Source organism: Centroberyx affinis, unplaced genomic scaffold (assembly GCF_046629955.1).
Source record: "Centroberyx affinis isolate AG114_WGS23_722 - 3 ecotype Tasmania unplaced genomic scaffold, CSIRO-AGI_Caff_v1 ptg003635l_1, whole genome shotgun sequence".
NCBI lineage: Eukaryota > Metazoa > Chordata > Actinopteri > Beryciformes > Berycidae > Centroberyx > Centroberyx affinis.
The window spans coordinates 137423-160436 of record NW_027281544.1 but is presented as its reverse complement, the minus strand read 5'-3'; the positions used below and the strand labels follow the sequence as shown (position 1 = coordinate 160436).

Here is a 23014-nt window from a genome sequence, read left to right as displayed (position 1 = left end):
ACACACATAAACACACACACACACACACACACAGGCACAGACACAGTCACATTCCTCTCTAGGCTGGACTCATGCCTCTCCTAGCCTGCAGTGGATAATTAGCATCTCTCACACGTGCTTAGGCTTGATTAAAACTCGGTTTACAGTGAGCAGCGCTGTGAGGTCGCCATCTGTCACCTGCCGAGGCCACCATGAGACGTACTCTAGTCATGAGGAGAGAGAAGCACTGTGTGTGTGTGTGTGGCCGTGTGTGTGTTTGACAGAGAAAAGGGAGAAAAGACAGAGAACAGACAGAAGGGAGCAGAGACAGAAAGAGAGAGAGAAGTGACAAAGACGAGTGAGGGATGGAGTATTAGAAAGCATTCTGTTCAATAACTGGGCCTGCTCAGTCCCCATGGCCTGTGTACCAGACCCAAAGCTCATATTTTCTTCTGTGGTGGAAAAACCTCCTGACAGCAGTTTTGGGGATTTTCGTGTATTTACTTGAACTTTACAACCTCCTGACTGCAGTTTTGCGGGATTTTCATGTTTTTTTGCTTAGAATTGATATGATCTTTTATAGGAATAGCAAGTGTCATGGCTCCAGGGCTTATGAAACCTATTCAAAAGCCATTGTATCAGCTCCAAAATGCATGGATGTCAATCTAATGATAAGATTGTTTTCTTTTTTCTTTCTTTCTTTCATTTCCTGAAATGATTATGTTTTGGAAATATGATGTTTCCATGCCACAGCAGCAATATACATTGTAAATAAATGGCAAATCTTCATTATGATGATTTATGTTAATGGTGAACTTGTCATGTGTGACTAACGTTTATGACAGTGCAGTGTTATTTCTCATATGCAAATGTCACATTCATTGATTACATTTACATCCTAACCCAGATCAGCCCATATTGCTATTGTGAGAAACTCGTATAGGTTAGCAGTGACATGCCAATATTATACTGAGGCATGCTTATCCCAATTGACTGTGTTTGTTATCTGTTTAAGTTCTGTTTCTATGGTAATATTCTGAATATTGTCTACACAGGGATATTTGCGATCAGGATATGAAGATGCATATAAATGTGGTCCTGTGTAGTTCAATGGGTAGATCATGGCACTAACTACCAGCACAACACTGCCTGCGTTTCCCATGCTATAAATATATGAATTCAAGGTGTTGTAAGGTGTTTTGGATGAAAGCATGCCCCAAATAGGATATGATAAATGGCGTATGAAGAATTTCATTCCAAAATGAGATATCCATCATTTTCAAAAACCGAAGCCTCCTCTTGAAAAATGATTGCTGGTATGAAAGAAAAGGATATTATTAAATACTTCAGCTACCTTAAGACCTTTGCTTAAGGTATGTTTTTGAGGATAGAATTATCTGTGTTTTTAAAATATTGATGCAGCATTTTGGAATGAAATCCATCTTATGTTGAAAAGCTTATCCTGAATATGTGTGTGTGTGTGTGTGTGTACTGATACTCCAAAACATCATAGTACTTCCATCTCACCGTGTTTCTATGTTTGTCTAAGTAGGTATGTTAGATTCAAGAGCAGTTTTTGTTTGTGTGTGTGTGTGTGTGTGTGTGTAAGTGTGTTTATACCTTACCTGTTATTACAGGATACATGGTAATGCTGTGAAATATGTCTTTCTCTGTGCACTAGCTCTTTCTAATACTCCAAAATATCATCATAGTTGACTCTAGCTGTGTTCCTATGTTTCTGTAAGTAGCTATTTTAATCTCAAGAGCAGGCCTTTATTTTTGTAGCGGATTCGTGCATGCTTGTGTGTGTGTGTGTGTGTGTGTGTGTGTGTGTGAGTGCGTGTGTGTGTGTAGGTGTGTGTGTAGGTGTGTGCGTGTGTGTGATGATACTCCAAAACATCATAGTCGTTGACTGTAGTTGTGCTCCTAAGTTTCTTTAAGTAGCTCTTCTAATCTCAAGAGCAAGAGCCTGTATGTCTGTGAAATTTGTGTTTGTGTGTGTGTGTGTGTGTGTGTGCACGTGTGTGCTTATACATCTTATTTCCACTGTAGTTGGTATTTCTTTTCAGTTGCATTAGCAATTTGAGAGCAGCGGAGAGGTAGGAAACTGCGAGGAGACACAACTCACTTGGGACTTCAGCAATTCAAGGCCTGTGGAAGCGTACTCACAGTTTGGCACAATTAGTACCAAAAGGGGTCCCTGCTTGACAAATTAGCACACAAAATGTCAGCCGGTAGTTTAGCACATCCACAATGAGTCCTAGCAAATTAGCACATATTCTGAGGAGAGGAGCCTGGCACATTATTATGAATAGCGAGAGCCTGGCAAATTAGCACATCTGTTGCCAGCGCTCAGTATTAATGCATGTTGTATGATCGCTGGTTTGCCGTTTTGGAGCTGGGTCAGAGTCAGGGGTTGGCGACACACATTTCTAACTGAGGACTGTGTGTGTGTGTGTGTGTGTGTGAGCTCATTATAAGAGATTGATGAGATTAATCTTTTGGCAGTGGTAGAGCTAATTATTACCCTGAGTGTAAGTGAACTTATGTGTCTCTGAATGCCACAGGCGTGGGTTTTAAATTCTCACAACAGTCACAGTTTCCCTGGACTCAGTTGTCTCTTACCTGACAGGCTTGTTTAGGCTCAATCTCTGTGCATGCGTGTGTGTGTGTGTGTGTGTGTGTGTGTGTGTGTGTGTGTGTGTGTGTGTGTGTGAGTCCGCCTGAGGCTTAGCGTCCAGCACTGGCAGGTGACACTCCAGTCCACTGTCAAGAGGCTTTAGAATGACAATGTAGACTGATTCTATTCTAAGGAAACAAACAACAAGCCTGGTCAAATAAATAGCTGCTTAACAGTGGTTCACATTATAGGCCGCTTTCATTTTGATTCACAGAAATAGTGAGTGAATCCTTCGTCATGTGACACCTTGGACATTTCATGCTGTATGACAACTAAATTTCCCTTCAGTGATTTCATCTCTATTCTATTCTACAGCATCTTTATCCGTATCTTTCAGGTGAATTTCGGTTTATTTATGACGGCTTGTTTGTGTGATATCATACCACTGACTAGCATCCCGGTCAGTTGATGTATCCCATGCCTGGGTCAGCTCCCCGGGGGGCTTCAGGCAGAGTGAGGATTGGCCCTCGCTCAGTGCAGGAAGGTCAGTCCACCGCGAGGGGAGCCTCAGATTAATGACCAGGGGCGGTGCCTCTCCGCGGGCCGTCATGCATCAAGTCCCATTCACCGGCAAACATGTCAGGGAGCGCTCCCGTCGGGAATTTCGGGGATATTTACGGAGCGCTTCCATCACCGCCGGCCGTTCCTCACTCCTAATGGCTCCGAGCGGTGATCCCCACCGGTTCAAGGAGAAGGAGGGAGACAAAAAAACAGGCCAAGGGGGGGGGAGGGGAGGGGGGGAGGGGGGGATCGGGGTGCAGTGCGGTGGGTGGAGCCCCTCAAAGCCTGAGCGACTGCGTGTGCGTACCTGGGCCACCTGCCCTAACGACAGGGTTTGCTCAGCTGTTGCCATGGCACCCACCCTACAGCCCCGCCGCCATCCTGCAGCTGCACCGCTGGCCATTAGTCACAGAGACAGGCCGCCCGTACTATCACAACGCCCTCCCTCCACCAATCAGCCGCTCCGACTCCAAAACTGCCGATGCCTCACAACCATAGCATAGATGCACGAGTCGCCATGGCAACGTATCTGACTCCCATCTCCCTTGCTACAAGTGCATCCTTGAGTGGATAGAGCTAATTGTATTTTCGTTCATCGTCCGGTAATTAACCCTCGTTTCTCTTAGTAGTAAAGAGAGAATCCCTGCTGGCACACACACTGAATGAAAAATGACTGTCAAAACAAACATGAAAGCATAGAAACACTAAATACTAAATTATTGAATCTATATTCAGTGCAGTGTGTGAGCAGTTTTCATGCACATGAAATAGAATCCATTGAAACTGATTCACATTTTGCTCACCTACACTTTAATTTCAAATTAGATAAAGATCTGCTTCGCCCGCTGCCGTTGTTTGAAATGTAGCTTCTTAGAGAGAGATGATTTCTATTTATAGAAAGTGTCACAATCGGCGACTGGTGCACTATTTCAAATTGCCTTAATTTCTACAGGAGATTAAGCTGATGACCAAGCTACTGTATAATGTTCAATCCAATATGCACTTGATTAATTGTGAATAAACATTAAAAGGGACTGCAATTTGCATAGAGGAGCCAACCCTCCCACACTGCACTTTCATTTTCACTTTCTGCTCAATCACACACACACACACATACACACACACACACATACAGACACTCAGATCAGCGAGCCTGTTTTCTCCTCATAGTGATTATCCAGCCCATAACTCACTCAGAGCTTTCATTCGCGCTATAATTCACACCGGTCCCGATGATGGGGGCTCTATAATTCACACACACACTGATTATCTCAGCTGTAACTCATGCACCTGCAATCAGTCGGACCACAACACCATGTAGAGACAGGAGGCTGGGTACATGGATGGCAGAAGAAAAGGCTCTATTTAGCAAAATTTTAATTATATCTTGCGCATGTTCATGCAAGTCTTAAGCCTCAACATGTGAGGAGTTCATTTCCAAAATGATACATGTCCAGTTTGGGAAGAAATGTTTACCTGAGGTTCATCGTTCAGCATCTACAACACTGAGGATCCAGTTTGTCAAAGTGTAAACTTATAATCCACTTAGTTTTAACATGGGAGTTATTTGGCACTTGACCGCCATTAAAACCAGAATATAATCTACTCACCAAAATCAGATGCAGCTGGACAAATCTGTAGCGTGCAGATTTTTAGTGCCCATTCATTTGAATGAGGTCACCAAAATAGCCTGAAAACTGACATTTAACACGTTTGTGAACAGATTCAACAACAGATCCTGCTACTGTGATATTCAATTGACTGTTGGTCCAACATTTTACAACATAATTTTGCCGAATAGCATTTATATTGATGGATGAAAGCGGAGGAATACCATTTAGGAGAGATACTTCCTGTTTGGGAGATCGGATCTACTCTTATTTTTAAAGACTAATTTCAGTGTAAACCAAGAATAGAAATGCAGAATGCGGATGGACCCAATATGCTTTGTTGTCTTAAACGCAGGATCTGTAGTTGAATCTATAAATGTCAGTTTTCAGTCTATTTTCGTGGCCTCATTCAAATGAATGGGAAGGGAAAATCAGAACGTTACAAACTCGTCCAGCTGCATCCAACCTTGATGAGTACTTTATGTTCTGGTTTTCATGGTAGTCAAGTGACAAATAACCATGTTAAAACTGTGGAATATTGCTTTAAGTCACCTGCTACCCTCTAAAAAGCATAAAAAAAACCATTTGTTCTATTTTGTGCTATCATTTTGTAAGAATAGGAGTCACTTTTTTCAAATGCTTGACATCTCACTGTGGAACAAAACCCTTCAATATGACCCTTTGTGGGCTTATTCCAATATGCTTCTGCTCTTCAGTGTCCTTAAAGGTGTGTGATTTTTTTAAAGCCACCATATCTAAGCCATACACTGATGAGCATAGGTTAATTCCCTCATGCTCATTTTCAGACTCACTCAGCAGGCCAGCGGCGCTCGGCCCGCTCCCTCGGGGCAACGGTGTAATAATTATCTATTAGGTCAGACTGACATGATTTCTATCATCTTTTACGGTGATTCTCGGGTATCTGTTCTTTTGACGATTAATGTGGCGTTTGGGTAATATGAAACGCCATGAACAGCAACATGTTTTAATCGCATTAGGGTACAAGCAGGAGGACTAACCCACTGAAACCTCATTTACTATAGGTCACAAACTATGTGCTCGTGCCTCGGTGAGTTGGAGCAGATCTCTCATCTTACGCTGCAGACAACCATCGCTCATTCCCTGCTGTATTATATCGTAAAGCAGAAATACCATGGAGTCAAGTATGAAAACAAAACATGTTGCTGTGCCATGGTGACAGTGATAAAGCTTGCTTCGCTAAGCTGGTGACATCTTCCTCGCCCTCCTGCACCAGTCCCCGCTCCGGCCAGACACTATTTATAGCTACTGTGTCTGTTACTGTACCGCTCTCTCTCCACTCTTTTTCAATGCTTCACTCTCTCTGTCCCCCCCCCACTCCCCCCCTTCAGTCTCACTTTCTCTCGCTCTCTGTAATTGAATCAATAAACAGGCTTTAAACTTTTTCTCAGTTCGGATTTCGCCAAACTGACTCGGTCCTTCGAGATGATGGGAGCCGTGCGGATGGACTCCTGAACTCGGCTCGCATCTCGGAGTGTTTCTCAGAGCTGCTCTCAGCACTCTTTCATCTTCTTTTTTTTTCCCCCCCTCCCTCATTCATTCTCTTTTAAGTTTGATTCTGTAAAGCTTTCTCAGGATTTAGTCCATCCTCAGAGGTGTACTAGGTTTTGGAATGTGGGTTTGCTGGGTTTTTTTTTATTTGTTTATTTTCAGAGTATCTGCCTGACTCTAGAGCGGTTTCAACTGTTTGACAAAGAAATATTCTTTGTGAACATTCACTGTACTACATACTACAGTATACTGCAGCAAGGAACATTGTATTTGGATAGAGCAAAAACACATAAATTCTCCAAAGATGCATTAAAAATCTGATCATACAAACCATCTCAGGAGGTGGTCAGACACATTTGTCCACATTAACAACAAAATGGAAATGCCTCCCATTTACATGTGTGTAGATGTAGAATGTAAGTGGAAATAAATCAGGTAGCAGGCAGCTTGGATAGCAACGTAGCTGCTTGTCAAAAATGGATTGTCACGCAATGCAACGTGTGGATGGGAAACAAACAAAACGAGGTGTTCCCTGTCAATCTTTGCCATGTAAATTTTATGAGAAGAAGCGATGTGCATGGCAATCTGCGCTTTGCGAGGCAAGGAGGAATCAAATTTCACTGACATGCATTTTTTTTCTGACATGCAGGTGTAAATGTAATTCAGCTAAATCACGTCTAGACATATCCTGGAAACGAGGCGGTGTGGCAGCGGTAGATTTAAGCGGCGGCCTTTCTTCCTCCTTCATTTCGGATTCTGAGCACCATAGGTGGAACATCTGGAACCTTAATCAGTTTTGTTCAGAGCTAAATAATTAACAAGTCCGAAGGGGGTTGTTCTAAGCTGACAACACCTTAGATCGTGGTGGTAACTATGTTGTCTGGCTTCAGTGTGGCAGTGAAACAGCGTGGATTATCTGTATTCGTGGTGTTTGTACTTTTAAGTTTTTACTTTGTAACTTGTGACGTGTGACTCATATAGCTGAAAGGTAACGATCTCCCAGGCAGGCACAACATGCTACTCAAGGATGCCCTCCCATTAAAAATCAGACAAACAAACAAAGACATAACGCTGCAGTAGGATGCAGAAATAAAAGGGGAGAATTTGAGCTTTCAAGAGCTTTTGTTTTTGAGAGTGACAAATAATTTCCCAGAGAATTGGTGTTTTGTTCATGATGTTCTCTTCTTAATTTCTAACTTGATTGGCTTACTGCTCAAATGAATGAGAATGCCCACCCATCCTTTCCTTCCCTTTCACTGCCTCTATCTCTCTCTTGCTCTCTTTTGCCCTCTCCCTTTATCTTTTTCTGTTTTCTCCTCTTGCTCTCTCTCTCTCTCTCCCTTCCCTTGCTCGCCTTATGGTCTTTTCTCCATTCTTGTTTGCTTTTTCTCGCCCTCCTCTCATTTGAACCTCGCTGAAATCAATGGGACAAAATGGAGGAGCGGACCTTCGTGTCAAGGCTGAGCGAGGGAGTTAGAGAAGGGCAGCCACCCCTGAACTCACCTCACTACCCAACTAATTGCCTGTAATTACACAGACGACTACCACGGAATGCAAATCAGCTGAGATACGCGCGCCCAATCCACACTGTGAATCAATTTCATGTCATATGACTGAGCTGTATGAAGCGAAAAAGCACAATAGTGTCCTGAGAGTGCAATACTGAATGTGTTTAAAATGATAGCACTGCCTGAGCTGTGATTGCCCGCATCATATCGATCATCCAGCTGCTTGAATGTCACCTGTGTTGAGGAATCTATTGCAATTACAGGAGGAGGAAGCGACTATTAAAAGCTCTTATTCTCTGCTGCTTCTTTTCTCTCGACCCGCAGGGGGAATATTCGAATCCATTGAGAGCGGCCCCTCCGGAGCAGAGGAACTAGCCTTTAAATTTGCCTTGAACACAATCAACAGGAACCGCACCCTGCTCCCCAACACCACACTTACCTATGACATCCAGAGAATAAACATCTTTGACAGCTTTGAGGCCTCCAGGAAAGGTGAGTCAGGCGGTGCGGAGGGGGGAGTTCAGCGCCACCTCAGCCTCCCTGTTAGATCTCGCTGAGTGTTTTCTTCATACTTCATCAGACCCGGGTCAAATAGTGTTTCGCTGTCACATGAAATCCGTTTAGTTTGGTAGGAAAAAAACTGTTTTTCAGGAATGAAGAAAAGAATGTATTTGCCATTGACACCCATATTTTTGGGACATTTTACAATGGGATTTTAACAGGTTTCAAGGATACAGTGCTCATGAAACCTACTCAACATATAAATCACTATGTAAGCTTACAATACAAGTAAGAAAATCTAAAAAAAACACCAAAATTCAGTTACAAGGTGTTTCCGCAATCTGCAAAAAATTCTTAGTGTTTATTTTAAACTGTGGAGTACAGGATTTGTGAGTCACATTGATCAATTCAAAGTGCCAGAGGTTTGAGATAATCATGGAAAAGTAGCTGAGTGTCAATTTAGTATACTTTTCTGTGACTGACACTATCTGAACACACACCTCTATGAAGGTTAAACAAATGCCAAATAGGCTACTAACTGACCCATTCAATTGCTATAATGTCACTTGAGGAGTTTGTAAGAAATTCAATGACTCGTGATGGCAAAGCCTTCAAACAAAGCTTTAATTGACAAATGCCTTACATTGTGTCCACACCATAACAATAGCATTTATTCTGATTATCTGTTGGGTTGTGATCATTATAGAGTATCTGTTGTTTTGGTTACTTATTGTTGGTTTTAGGGTGGCATACTGTGCGTGGGTGGGTGTTTTTGAACTGTAAAAATCTCTACTCTCCCTCGCTGTCCCACCAGCGTGTGACCAGCTCTCCCTGGGGGTGGCGGCCATCTTCGGCCCCTCGCACAGCTCGTCGGCCAACGCGGTCCAGTCCATCTGCAATGCCCTGGGCGTGCCGCACGTCCAGACCAAGTGGAAGCATCAGGTGTCCGACAACCGGGACTCGTACTACGTCAGCCTGTACCCCGACTTCTCCTCCCTCAGCAGAGCCATCCTCGACCTGGTGCACTTCTTCAAGTGGCGGACGGTCACCGTGGTCTATGACGACAGCACAGGTACAGGTACAGTCGCTGTCTGTCTTCATCTTACAGTGGTGGTGGGTTGGAGTAGTTGGTTTTTTTTTTTTTATAGTGAATTGCAAGCGCTACACCCTAAAATGTGCAGAAAGAGAGGAGGCGTCTGGTGAACTTGAAAAAAACAGCAATTTTTCCTCAGCGAGTTCAGTGAGAGCTTTGTAACCTGTCAACTTAATTCAGAAATCAATAGCTTAGTGTTCTGCGTCAGTCCTCCAGGTGCTGCCCATGTCAGTCTTCCATGAGACCGAGCAAGAGCGTCGAGAAAAAAAGAGAGGACCACATTACCCAGAATGACCCGGTGTCTCTTCAGATTAATGCCATGCAGAATTATTGTATGTGGGGGCTGACAACCGCCATTAATAACAGAGACACTGAGACAGAGACACTCGATCTCTGAGGGTGGCTATCAAATGTGTCTGTGTGCCACGCTGGTCTATCCTGTGACTTTGCGGAGAGGCTCATGATATGCATTTTAAAAAGAGGAGTGATATTTCAGCCGGAGTGCTGTGATATTTTTATGAGGTGGAGTGGAATGGCTCAAGAGAAAAGATAACAGTATTCAAATGCTCTTCCACCATTTATGAGCTATTTGGCAATGATGTGGTTGACAACTTAATGTAAGTAAATTAGACAGAGTTGAAAGGGGGTTTAAATGTCTGACAAGTCACATAATGAATTCACTCCCCACTCTGAACAAATTAATTTTTGTCTTTCAGTTGATATGCTAAATTGTGGCTCTGACTGCTGATCTGAACCCTCTTAAGGTGTTCCTTTTGTCAACTAGCGGACGTTTTAGACGTTTTTTGAGGCTTTCGGTTCCTCAGAAAATTCTCACTCTCTATTCACATGTCTGCTGCTAACATCTCAGCGGACCGCCGCTCCCGCGAAACGCTGGTGACCGCGCATTAACCTTGGCTGAGATCGCGGATGACTCGTCCCGCTCGTCCTTTTATTCTGACTCATGTCCTTGACCTCTGCACCCCCCACCCCACGCCTTCCGACTCGGCACCTCGACGCTCTGATTTCCCAGCAGCTGTCCTGATGAGAAGCCAGAGGTCCTCTTAAAAGGCGACCTCTCACCTCGCTCTGTCAGACAGGGAGCCACCTCTGGGGAGCGTTTCCGCCGTAACACACCTGACTCCATGAAAGTGTGACAGTCGGTGTGAGAAGTAGCTGCGTATACCCCCCCACCACCACCCCCTCCCCCCGCCCACCTTCCCTCCCACCCTGGCTGTAATCACACAGCTTCATGCTCCAGGGCCCCGTGCCACTGATTGGAGCCTATCTGACGGCTGGCAGGAAAAACTATCGGAGGGGATAAAATATTCACACACAGCCGTTAGAGGATCCGGGGGGGAAAGTCTGAAGGCATTAGCCAGAGCCCACAAACATCTACGCTGACAGTGTTTCCCAAACGCTGAGCTCCCCTGACAGAATCTCCTTTTTTTTTTCTTTTTTTTTTTTTTCGCTTAACACCTCCCAAAGTGTCAGCGCGAACAAAAACAGGGAGACGTGGCCCCGGAGTGGGGATCTATTGGGATTACCTGAGGGAAGCTGTAGGAGCTTCAGAATGCCTCCCCACAATGGTACTTTCCACAACAAGACCCACACATTCCTATTTCACACCAATCTTTCTACAGGCCTCGGGGAGACCCAGACCCACTCACAGTAAGACCATTAAACTGCTCACACAGCACTTCATTTCAAAATAAAAAAAAAAAAATGAAAAAAATAGGCTGAGCCATCTTAAAGTGGTTCTACAAAAAAAAAAAGAAGAAAAAAATCCTATCTGTCTCCAGCTCCCTCTCAACCCGCCCTCGCTCCATCCATTTTTATACCCATGACAAGTAATCATCTCTCCCATCAATCCAGCCTCTTTCATCCCTGGACTCTGAAGTTCTCCGCTGAGGGAGAAACTCATTGTAATCTCATCACAGCATCTCCCGGAGAGCTTTCTACCTGAGCGCGTGGTCGAGAAATGAAAGGTGAAGATTGTAGCTCAATATGCGACGGCGGCGGCGGGCTCCCCGGGGGGAAGTACAAGCCGGGCAAACAGAGCCTTTCTCATCAGAGCACATCTGAAGTGTGTGAGGGAGAGACAGGAGAGGCAGGATTGACCTCGGCTTTCCATCACGATAAAATGAACCTATTCCGCGCTACTGTGCGGCGCAGCGAAGACTGGAGTGAATCAACATTTTGGAGGCATCTGTGGGATGTGAAGTTTCTGTAGGAGGGTGCTGAGGTTCTTGCTTTTTCGTGCTTTCGGTATCAAAGAATGCACTGTGTTGGGTTGGTGTTAAATTCGGCTTGATGGGTCTGTAGCGCTCTATGTTCACTTGCCAAGCGTGAGTAGGAGGATCAATAGACTATGGATTAGGAAGCCATGCATATGAGGCTTTTTCTGCTGAGAAAACCTGAATCCAGTTTGGTTTCATGGCCTCCTCAGCATCACGGATGCTTGAAAATGGTGATAGATGAAACCCTCCCTGTCGCTGCATCTTTAAAATTCCTCTTCACTGTTTCGTCATCTCTGTCCGCAGGTCTCATCCGGCTGCAGGAGCTGATCAAGGCTCCGTCGCGATACAACATTCGTTTGAAGATCCGGCAGCTGCCCGCAGAGACCAAGGACGCCAAGCCACTTCTGAAGGAGATGAAGAAGGCAAAAGAGTTCCATGTGATCTTTGATTGCGGACATGAGATGGCCGCCTGGATACTGAAACAGGTTTGAACCCACCTGAGTCTCTCTTACCAGCCATGATAGCTTGTTAGATTTCTTTGCAAGTACCAAAGTTGGGGGATAATTCACTTCAATCTGTTCATTACGTGAACAGCAACTGCAGCATTCATCTCCATTATTTATCAACAGGATGGATGGGTGACCTTATCATTCCAGATGTTTTGCAGTATTTGAATTTAAATCCACTCCCTGAATTAAAAATGAATTGACTGCAGTCCCAGAATTTCCATAATTCCACGTTATAGAATCACAGACTCAATACTTAGTTCATGTATTATGTATACATACTAAAACAATAAGCTCATTACCTTCCCTTTATTACTCCCTCTTTAAGCACCAATCCATCTGACTCGGATACCTAATTTCTACCGTGTGCATCTTTTATCTCTTTACAGAATATTAGATCTCTATTACTGACCCGTCATAATGGATGCTCTCCATTGCACAATAAAGGTTTTTTAATTAGAAAGTCTAATTCTGCTCACAGGCATGTTAAATTCATTTAACAGAAGCACATTATTTATGAGAAATGTGGGGGATCCTATTGAATTTCAGGTCTTTTCACAAGTGTATCGCAGCTTTTCAATAGTCTATACAGCTTTGCCTGTGGAAAATAACAAGAATGGTTACTGATGGTGAATACCTGGTATAACAAGATCTTATATATGTCAGTAGCTCCATTGGGCGCTCATTCCAGCACATTCCTGAAGACTACTGCCAAAACACTGGGTGTGTAGATCATTGTGCTGGCTCAAGCTTTGGAATAAAATAATAATTTCAACATTGTTCTGGCATTACTGACTGCAAAGACTCCCGATAGAAAATAACACAAAGAATTTGGAAATCTTTTTTTTTTCTGTTTACTTTGTGTGCCTGTTCACATACAGAGGGAGCTGTGAAATAAAATCATATCAAGACAAACAACACATTTTGTGTGAAAAATACCTATTTAAAACATCCCTTTCAAAACAGGCAAATAAGGCTCCTGCTTCTCTTTTCAGCTCTTGTAAGAATTTGCCGTATTGCTTTTATTAATGCAAATTTTACATTCATTTGTCAGGTTTTAATGTGAAATATTAAACTTTTTTGTCTGCTGCCTTCCTGACCAGGAGAGAGATGTCAGTATCAGTGTGGCCACCCAGGTTAAACTAAGGATAAATAAAGAAATAGAATGAATAAAAAATAAGCATGTTAAGTTATTTATCCCTGTTTGTGTTTGTTTGTTTGTTTGAGTTATCACTTGTCTATAGCTGCTGTTCTTTTCTCCCTGTAGGCTTTGGCCATGGGGATGATGACAGAATACTACCATTATATTTTCACTACACTGGTGAGTAACCTACCACTTGTATGGCATGTTGACTTATAATGCAACATTTGATTATACAGTATGCTTTGTATTACATTGTTTGTTCAGCATTATCCAGTCAGTTGACAATGTGCGCAGTTTGAAAAGATTTTTTTTTTAAGTCAGGCTATCTTAATTCACACCTCTTCTGCTTGTTGCAAGACAAACATTCAGTTATTCCCATCTATCAAAGCATGGTACTGAGGTTCTTTAAATGTTTCTGCTCTGAAAATAAATTTGAATAAGTCTCACCCAGGGCCCAGTCTAAGGAAAATATACTATTGCTCTCATCGTGTTTTGAAACAGACCTGCAGCCCAACTTTGTGCTGACAGTTTGAGAAACACTGGCATATAAAGCTGACTGTTTTTCATGTCAATAATGAATTGAGTCCATATATTCTGTACTCTGAAGTATTTTGAAGTATCAGCTGAGAAAGTTTAACTTAGTGCTTATTTTCCGAATTCTGCACCACCCTTTTTGCCCCAATTGGCTGTCCGTAAGCCTAAGTATACATCATAGGAAAACAAAAGCAGTTGGATATATTTTATTCTGACTCTGGCAGCGATTGAAGTTCTCCAAAGTTCTTTGATCTAGCCACTACAAAGATTGCTTGCCGTACACTCTGGGTGAAAAGCATCACATCTTCACCGAGCCCGGAGGAAAGAAGACTGAGAGCTGGGATAATAGCCCTGAGCAGATGAGGCTGTCACCCATTTGGTCCATTATGGCCCTAACAAACAAATGGCACGCTGTGTTGTTTGGAGCACAAAGGAAGAGGCTGAGGGAAAGGTTGGAGAAAACTGACCTGAAAAAAACAAGACATTTACCAATACGCAGGGTGTGATGCAGCTATCCGTTGTGCGCCCAACATAGAGACCTGGCTTGGGTGTGAGAGGAAAGGGGAGCGGGTGACAGCGGGTATGTCATTGCGAAAGGAAGGAGAATAGTGATTACAGGCCTGTTTCAGTGGCATGCTGCTGCTCGCCACGCTGGAAACATGCCTACTTTAACATCAGCCAGTGTTTGGCAGCACAGAGGCCGCCGTACCGGCCAAAGCTGCTGTATACTGGTACCAAGCCATGTTGCCTTCAGAGCGCGGCGGCAAACATTGACCATGGCACCCCCGTCCCTCTGTCAACAGAATAGTTGCATCCCAGAGACGTGTGCCTGGTCAGACGCCAGACGGGCTGCACGCAGGACAATCGGGGTGTCCTTTCACTTCCAGATGATAGATGGCAGTCCACCAAAAGCCTGCCTGTAACCTTGAGAGCCTCGCCTTAATCAAGGCCACTGCCTCAGCACGAGATAAAATGACTCCTGAAATACTTTCAAATGTACCCTTCCGCTCGCACTTCTCTTGCTCAATCTGCCCCTCAAATGCCACCCTAATTTATTACAGGCGAGGGCAGGTGCAAAGTAAGCAGTCTAAGCAATGATGGGCAATTCATTATTTCCTCCTAGCTCAAGCATGGTTAGACTTCCATCAGGGTAAATCTGACTATAAAACACTCATTGTTTTCTTAATAAATAACTTACAAAGGATTAATAAATGTGTCTTTATACTTGCAGGACCTCTTTGCCCTGGACATGGAACCGTATCGCTACAGTGGAGTCAACATGACCGGCTTCCGCATCCTCAACACAGAAAACTCTCAGGTGTCGTCCATCATTGAGAAGTGGTCCATGGAGCGGCTACAAGCCCCGCCCAAACCAGACTCAGGCCTGCTGGATGGATTCATGACGGTAGGCCTGAACCACTTATGCTGCTAATGTTATGCTGTGCATGCAAAAACACGTTTATAGCGGTGCTTCGCTCCCGCGTGTCTCAATGACCAAATCAATCGGAAGCCATACATTATACAACAGCACCTGCGGCGCTGTTTTTTTGTGCCGCAGGCACTTTCGCTAAGTGTTTATATAGAATGACCTTTATAAAGGTAGATGACAGTGAGTAAATAAATAGTGAGTAAATAAGTCAATGCTTTGATATATGCGGTAGTTTAAGAGTAGTGTGTGTGAGTACCAGTTGCCCATCACGAGTGCTGTTGGGGTGGGCATGGGAGCGGTGCGGCAGCCCTCTGTGTGGAGCTTTGGGGTTGTAGCTCCTGGGTCTAAACGCTCAGTAATGAGCCGGTGTGAATGGTAATGGCCGTTTATCTGCCCTCCCGCCTCTCGCAGCTCTCCTCTGGGAGCATGGCCAAAATATGACAATCTGTCAGCGTGCATGCAGAGAGAGGGAGAAAATTGGATGGAAATTATGGCCTTGGTTTTTTAGGATGCCGTCCAAAAAAGCATGCGATGAGGTGATTTGAAAGTGAAAAAAGGATTTTGAGCTCGGCATGGTCATTCAAGGTCCCTCTCTGGATCTGTTGTTGCAAACAACCAATTTAATCCACCCCCACCCCCCCCCACATACACACACACAAACACACACACAACACTTTCCTGCCGACAAACGCCTTTGCTCCCCTCTTTCATTTGGTCTGTCTTTCTTGTTGCTGGGTTTAAAATCTTAGAGCATATCAAGAGTCTGAGAAGTGTGTAATGAGAGAAGTGTCTTTACATCAAAGACTGGAAGATAAGCCTTTGAATTAGACATGCCTTTCACAAACCCAGTGCATTGTCCCTATTTGCATGTCAATCACTGCCTTCATCCATTCTTAAACATGATCAAAAGTTAAAACACACAATCAATTATGGAATTCAAAGTATTTGGCTATATTTACCTAAATGAAGCCATGTGTATATATATATCTTACAGTTTTCTCTGATGTCTTGCCTGAAATATACACATTGCTGTAAACTGAAGAATGTCATGTCTTATTTCCCTCAAGCAATAGTATGTTTATTCTCCCCCCCCATGGTGCTTATAATGAGCACAAAAACAAGCAAAGCAGTTATGTATGTAAAAGGATTAATTCAATGCACAAAGAGGTTAAACGTCACTTGATGATTTTTTTTTTCTCTTCCAGAAATAATAAGTAATGGATATGGATATGGAGGATGTTGAATTGATTAATTAGCATGGCATGAATCATTTTGTCAGATCCTCATACTACATATTGACATATCTCACTGGACTAGAACCATCGTTAAATAATAAATAATATGTCCAAAGGCTCATGCGAGCTTGATAAACTACTTCATTAGCGCGCTCTATTTATAAATCCCAGCAGTGATGTATTTTCCTCTTTAGAGTGTTCCACATTAAGAGGATTCCTTATAATGACTGAAGTGAAAAGATAGGAAGATGAAAATAAATATATCATGATTAGAATGGTATGATGATGGCATGAGTGCATAGCAGAAAAACAATTCTACTGGTGATTGAAAAACATCCTGTATCAACTTTTTCTTTTTTTTTTTTTTAAACAAATGGCTTAGAATAATATTTGTTTTTCTTGTAGCTCAAATATGTTTAGGGGGTAACGGATTTGTGTAGATTTGCGACACATTTGCCCTACACCGCTCTGGGCTGAAATCATTAAATTAAACGGAGGAAGGTGTTATGACCTTCCAACCCCCCCTCCTCTTTTTCTCTCTCTCCCTCTCTCACACCTTGTTCTTATTCTCCGCAGCACAGAAGCCTCACTGGGCTCTGGGGCTTGTTTGCACTCGGTGACCAGGCAACAGTTGTGTATAGTGATGGTTACCAGGACAACGCCGGCCGTGTCACCTTGTGGTGTCATGAAGGATTGATTGACTGAGATAGGAGGAGGGAGGAGGAGGAGGAGGAGGGTGGGAGGGTGAAAAGGGGGTGGCAGGAGGGAGGGGGATGAAGAGGACGGGCGGGAGAGACGGGGGGAGGAGGAGGAGGAGGAGTAACGAGCATTCAGAGGAACATGTGATGTTTCCTTCACGCTACCGGGCTTGCATTAATGCAGGGGCACTGTATAATCACAGTGACACTTGGTGCCCCGGGTGAGGCCGAGTGTTGTCTCGGGGAACGCCGCATAATGAGAAGCCCCTCGCTCGAGCCCAGGCGGCCCAGCAGCCGCAAACACGCTCCGTCCCTGCCTCTTAGCTCTGTTTGTCTGAGGTATCTCTGACAGGGGGAGGATGCATAATAAGAGCAGGGATGCAATTAGTCTGGTTCGTTTGTTTGTGTGTTTGTATGTGTGCGGGATCTCATCTCGGTGTGTTTGTTTGTGTCGCCGCACTAACCTTATCTCCAGAGTAATTATAAGTTCAAATTGTTGTCAACCTTCCATCCCCAGGTGGCTCAACGGCACATAGAGACCACCATGGTGACCTAAATCCCTTAACAAGCTAAATAATGTCTGAATAATAATCTCCTTCACTAATGTGCAGTGAGAACATTGTGGTTGTTTATATCACACATATCCTTAGATACACACACTTTTTTTTACTCTTCCCGTGTCTTAGAGACAGAGAGACAGACAGATAGATAGATAGATAGATAGATAGATAGATAGATAGATAGATAGGAAGGCATTGTGTTTATAATCTAAGCACCATTTCCCCTCCATTTGTATGTAATTGTAGCCTGCAGCTAATGAGATATTTGGCTGTAATGCTTTGTTGTGATTTGAATTCTTTTACATCCCCATTCCCTCAGCTAAGTATATACTTAGACTTAATTGAAAAAACTACACTTTCCCAGTTGTATCCCTCACTGAGACTTCAGGCCAAGCATTTTTACATCTACATCATTTCACTGAGCTATAATTACCATAACACAGGGCTCAGTGTCCTCCGATGACACCAACAAAATAAAAATACAGGCACAATGTCTCTCAGTAATAATTCTCATACAAGATTCACTGATGAGCAGTTTGGATAATTTGTATGATACGATAATATGATGGAAAAATGCTTCTTTAGCTCACATGGCGCACCATGAAAACAGGTTAGCGAAACACAAACAGACAAATGAAGAACTTAATATTAACCATAACAATTTGGGGCAGTAGTAATTAAAGAATCTCTTCCAGTGAGGAAAATCAGGCCGGCAAATGTGAATGAGTAATTGTCTGACTGCTGTTGAGAAGCCCTTGAGCAAGACATTGCTTCGGCGGCGAGAGAACATGCACGCTCAGCAAACTTGCCCTTGGTAAATAATGGTTAATAATAAAAGAAAAAAACACACATGCAAAAAAAACCAAAAAAAAACAAAATGCAGCTGTAAACCACTTTTGTTCTCCCTCCTCAAACGCGGTGCAGCAGTAAAAACACACTGCGCTCGGCCACACAGAGAACACAGGGAAAGGCTGGAGCCGGCTTTGGAGAGACGCAGATGGTGAGAGAGAGAGAGCGAGAGAGAGGCGGATGAGAGTTGAGGGAGAGAGATTAAGAGAGAAAGGAAGGGAGAGAGAGGGAGAGATACAGAGGCAGAGGGGGGGGGGTTAGCGAGAGAGATTTACAGAGAAACAGAGAATGGATGGAGGAACCTCTGAGGTGGCAGCTACGCACTGGGTGCAGCCGTTTTACCATGGAATGGAGCTGTTTACATCTCAGTGTGTGTGTGTGTGTGTGTGTGTGTGTGTGTGCTGGCGGGGGGTGAGTCGATGCAGGGACTGGAAGCACGCTGAGCAGCAGAGGAGATGTCTGAATCCGTTCCCCAGGCCCAGTGGCTCCTCAGAAGGGGAAGACTTGGCTCCGGTTCGGCCTCTCCGGCGGGGTTTGTTGGTGGGTGGCACATGGCTGCCTGGCATCTCCAATAAAGGAAAGAAAATACCGGCGCATCTCTCTCTCTCCCTGCGAGCTAGATCCATGCACCCTTTCAACCAATCACGCGTCTTTAATGTGGCAGGCCAATGTGGGTGTTCGTCAGTCAATAGGATATCGAATAAAGGAAATAGAATTTTGCCTGACGAACGCTGTCAGTGGGATGTAAAAGTTACTGGGAGCAAGATTCTGCATTCCATTGTACAAAAGTACAATATACTGTAAATACAACAACAACAAATCTTCAAAAATAGGATGAAATATACATAAACTACAACAAACATTACATCAAATTACAAGGCAGTGTGTACAAAACCACAGGAAATTTATAACAGCAGTCTAATGCGTTCCATTAAAATTCCCTACATCTCACCCTGCACTTTAAAAAATGTTCTACGTTGGAAGTGTTCATACAATTTCAACGCCCTCCAAGTACCACACACACACATATCAATAATTACTTCAGCAAAAAATGTTTCCATCAGGTGCCATGGCAACCTGCTCCCCAGCACTTTGACCACCCACCCGCCTTCCATTTTACGGCGTCATAGGACTGCGTTTGGATGTGTGGGACGGACGGGGCTAACGGGATCCACGCGGGACGAGCTGCACACAGGTTGGTTTGCGTCCATTAGGGCTCTGTGATCGCTCTCCCTCTGATCCCGCTTGGCAGAGGAGAGCCTTTTAAAGACGGCGGCTGTGGAGAGCAGACACTCGGTGCCCTGTGCCGGGCACCACCAGCTGGGCTTGGCACAGCGTCAACGTTATTAGCACCAGCGCACCCTCGGCCCACAGAAGCCTTTTGTGTGCGAGAACAGGCAGAGGGAGCGAGAGAGTAAAAAAAAAAAAAGAGCAATATTTTATTATCGTTTTATTATTCTTTCTTTTTTTTTTTTTTGTTCTTTTCGCCAAAAAGCCACTCAATGAGCCCTTTGGGGTTCCTTTGGTTCCTCTAGCACGTTATTTTTTAATGTCTCATTTAATTCTTGTTTCATTTTTTCTACACTAAGAGAGAGAATTCAGAGCAAAAGGCAAACAGCAGAGCACAAATAGGTTAGAAAGACAAAATGCTGTGTTGAAGTGACTCCCTAATGACACCCTCTGACAAGCCACACACACACACACACACACACACCAGACATTCTTCGACAGTGACGCGAGCCGGCGCCTGCTGATGTTATATAGCTCTATAAAAGCCTGTGCAATCAGCAGCTACAACCATCATCTGATCACTATCATGCAATCAGCCCCCGGAGGCCGCCGCAGGCAGCAGGAGCAGTGTGTGTCATGGTCACGCTCATGCTCATGGATATTGGCTGGCCTTGGGGTCCCTTGGGATCAGCTGTCGTCCCCTGAGAGCCTCACACCCCCCAACACACACACACACACACACACATATGTATACATATATATTATATATAAGGCACATACACACACAGGCACAGGCACAGGCAAACGTACATGCACAGGCATAGGTATGAGTCTACACACACATTCACACAGGCAGACACATTCATGTACACACACATATACACATAACCACACAGGCATACACACACATACAAAACACATTCCTACACAGTCAAGCTGGAATACACATAGCGATACATATAGATGCTCTCTCTCTCTTTCTCTCTCTCTCTCTCTCTCTCCCTCCCTCACTCACTCACACACACACAAACACACACACACAGGCGTACTCACAAACAGACAAACACAACAGCAGAGCAACACGTGCAGGAAAGCAGGTCGGTTGTACGCACACATGCAGAAGGGCAACAGAGAGAAACCCGTGCAAACACTCAAACTGCCCACTGTTCAGCGGCAACCCAGATGTAATTATCTCCGCCTAGGTTGTTTACAGTATGAATTGGGTATGGACTCCCTGCTGCCTGCTTCCTCTCTCTCTCTCTCTCTCTCTCTCTCTCTCTCTCTCTCTCTCTCTCTCCCTCCACAGTAGAGACCACCAGATGGTAGAGAAATGCGAAGAACTGTTTAGCCATCCAACGGCCCTCCTCTCCTCCTCCACTCTGTAGTCTTGGGTCCAGCTCTGGTATATGGATGACGCCAGTGACACCCAGCAGTTGAGGGACTTACCCTCTAATCACGACCCATGCCTTGGCTTCTTTTCGAAAGGCTTTTAATTGCGAATGTACAAACAGCGGCAGTAGTTTTGGAAAGTGAGCTTATAGGCGGTGTGCCGAGGGAGAAGAGCCTGTGGTGAGTGGGCACCTACTAGCCTCTTTAGCTAATCCTGGCAGGAGGCTGATTAAATATGGGGGGGGGGAGGCCATCATGTTAAATGGCCACTTAATCAGATGCAGGCTAGGCAGCGTGGTGCTAATTAGGTCGCGGCCTCAGAAGTGGACGCCGCTGCCAATGGCACGCTGTCGCTTGAAGGGTCTGGTGGGACGCCACCGCTCTGAGGCTCGCCCGACCTCTTTTGTCGGACTGGATAAACTATTAGAGACATGTCGTTTTGGATGTACAGTGCTGGACACACTGTTTGATTGACAGGTGATCTCTGGGAAGTGCAGTGCAGAAACACCACAGCAATGAGCGCTGAGCAGCAAACATGGAGACAAATTTCCGCATCATCATCTTCAAATTTTTGAAAACCCTCTAAAAATCCCGCTGCATCTCAAAAAGTATCTCCAGTGATGATCGCAGTCAAAATGAGGTTCAAGTGGGGAGTGCTGTGCCTGTTTCCGTTGCTTCTCCCATTTTGCCATGTAAAGCAATGATTTGCTTTCAAAGTCTGTTTGAAATAGTTGATGAGGTCATTAACTCTCTCTCTCTCTCTTCTTCTGAAATACATCACATAGATTTTTAGTCTCCCTCTCTGTCTTTCTCTCTCTCTCTCTTTATTCCCCTCCCCCAGGACCATCTCTCCTAAACAAAAAATTCCTCAGCGTAGAGCTTTATCCCCCCTTTAAACTGTGCTTAAATCTACAATGAAACTGTGACTGCGCCTTCGCATAAATCCAACACCATCAAGCAATCCGTTACCCAGGGGTACTCGTCGCAAGAACCCACTCTTAGTTCCCTGTGACAAAAATAATTTCAGGAAAATTGAAGCAACGCGGCTGCTCTGTTGCCTCAGCATGTGGAAATGCAATGTGAGAAAGGGATTAAACCTCCAACGCTCTAAAGAAAAAGAGAAAAATGACAGAGACAGCAATGGCAAAGCCCCCCCCCCCATATACCCACGCTCTGCGCAACGCTCACGCACAGCTCAGTGAAATACTGTAGAGAGCAACGAGGGAAAGGCAGAAAGACAACTGAAAGAAAGACAAAGGGGATGAAAGGAAGGGAGAGATATATACGCAGTGAAGGGAGGAGTGACTGTGGCAGAGTGTAGGGGGACAGAGAGAGAGAGAGAGAGAGAGAGAGAGAGAGAGCTAAGCAAAGAGACAGATAGAGCAAATGGGATAGTGGGATAGAGAGAGGGAGAGAGAGAGACGGAGAGAGAGAGAGAGAGAGATGGCTGGCATTACATTGAGTTGCTGTCACCCGAGGGCTTCTTCCCGCCAAAATGATCTGACACAGCCAACGGGAGCAAACTCTCGCCTGCTCCCCTTTATCTGCTAGGATGCCTGAAACAGCTGTAACATCCCCCATAAATCACGCTCGTCACATTTCGGCATTTCGCGCGGAAAAAACCTCGTAACTCCAACTTTTCAGTTGCTCGCTCGAAATCGAAAGTTTGCACAGTTCTCAATGCGCTGGCTCAGTGTCATCACCCGGCGCCTCATGAAACCCGTTCAAAGCACATTCTGCAATTTCAGAAAGTCATGGTTTCATCTTACACCACTAATGACTGTCTTATCTTCACAATGAT

The 23014-nt window shown here is 44.4% G+C and overlaps 1 protein-coding gene across 2 annotated transcripts in view; it reads left to right on the top strand.

Annotated features, from left to right (window-relative positions):
- Positions 1-23014, top strand: part of LOC139661872 (glutamate receptor ionotropic, kainate 2) — a 55238-nt gene that overhangs the window by 11023 nt on the left and 21201 nt on the right. The window contains exons 2-6 of one of the 2 annotated variants that reach the window (XM_071540441.1): positions 8133-8300; positions 9124-9381; positions 11943-12124; positions 13413-13466; positions 15055-15228. In XM_071540441.1, coding sequence (XP_071396542.1) covers positions 8133-8300; positions 9124-9381; positions 11943-12124; positions 13413-13466; positions 15055-15228 — 836 coding nt within the window. Of the gene's footprint in view, positions 1-8132; positions 8301-9123; positions 9388-11942; positions 12125-13412; positions 13467-15054; positions 15229-23014 lie in introns of both variants that reach the window. The other variant, XM_071540440.1, reaches the window with a different exon arrangement.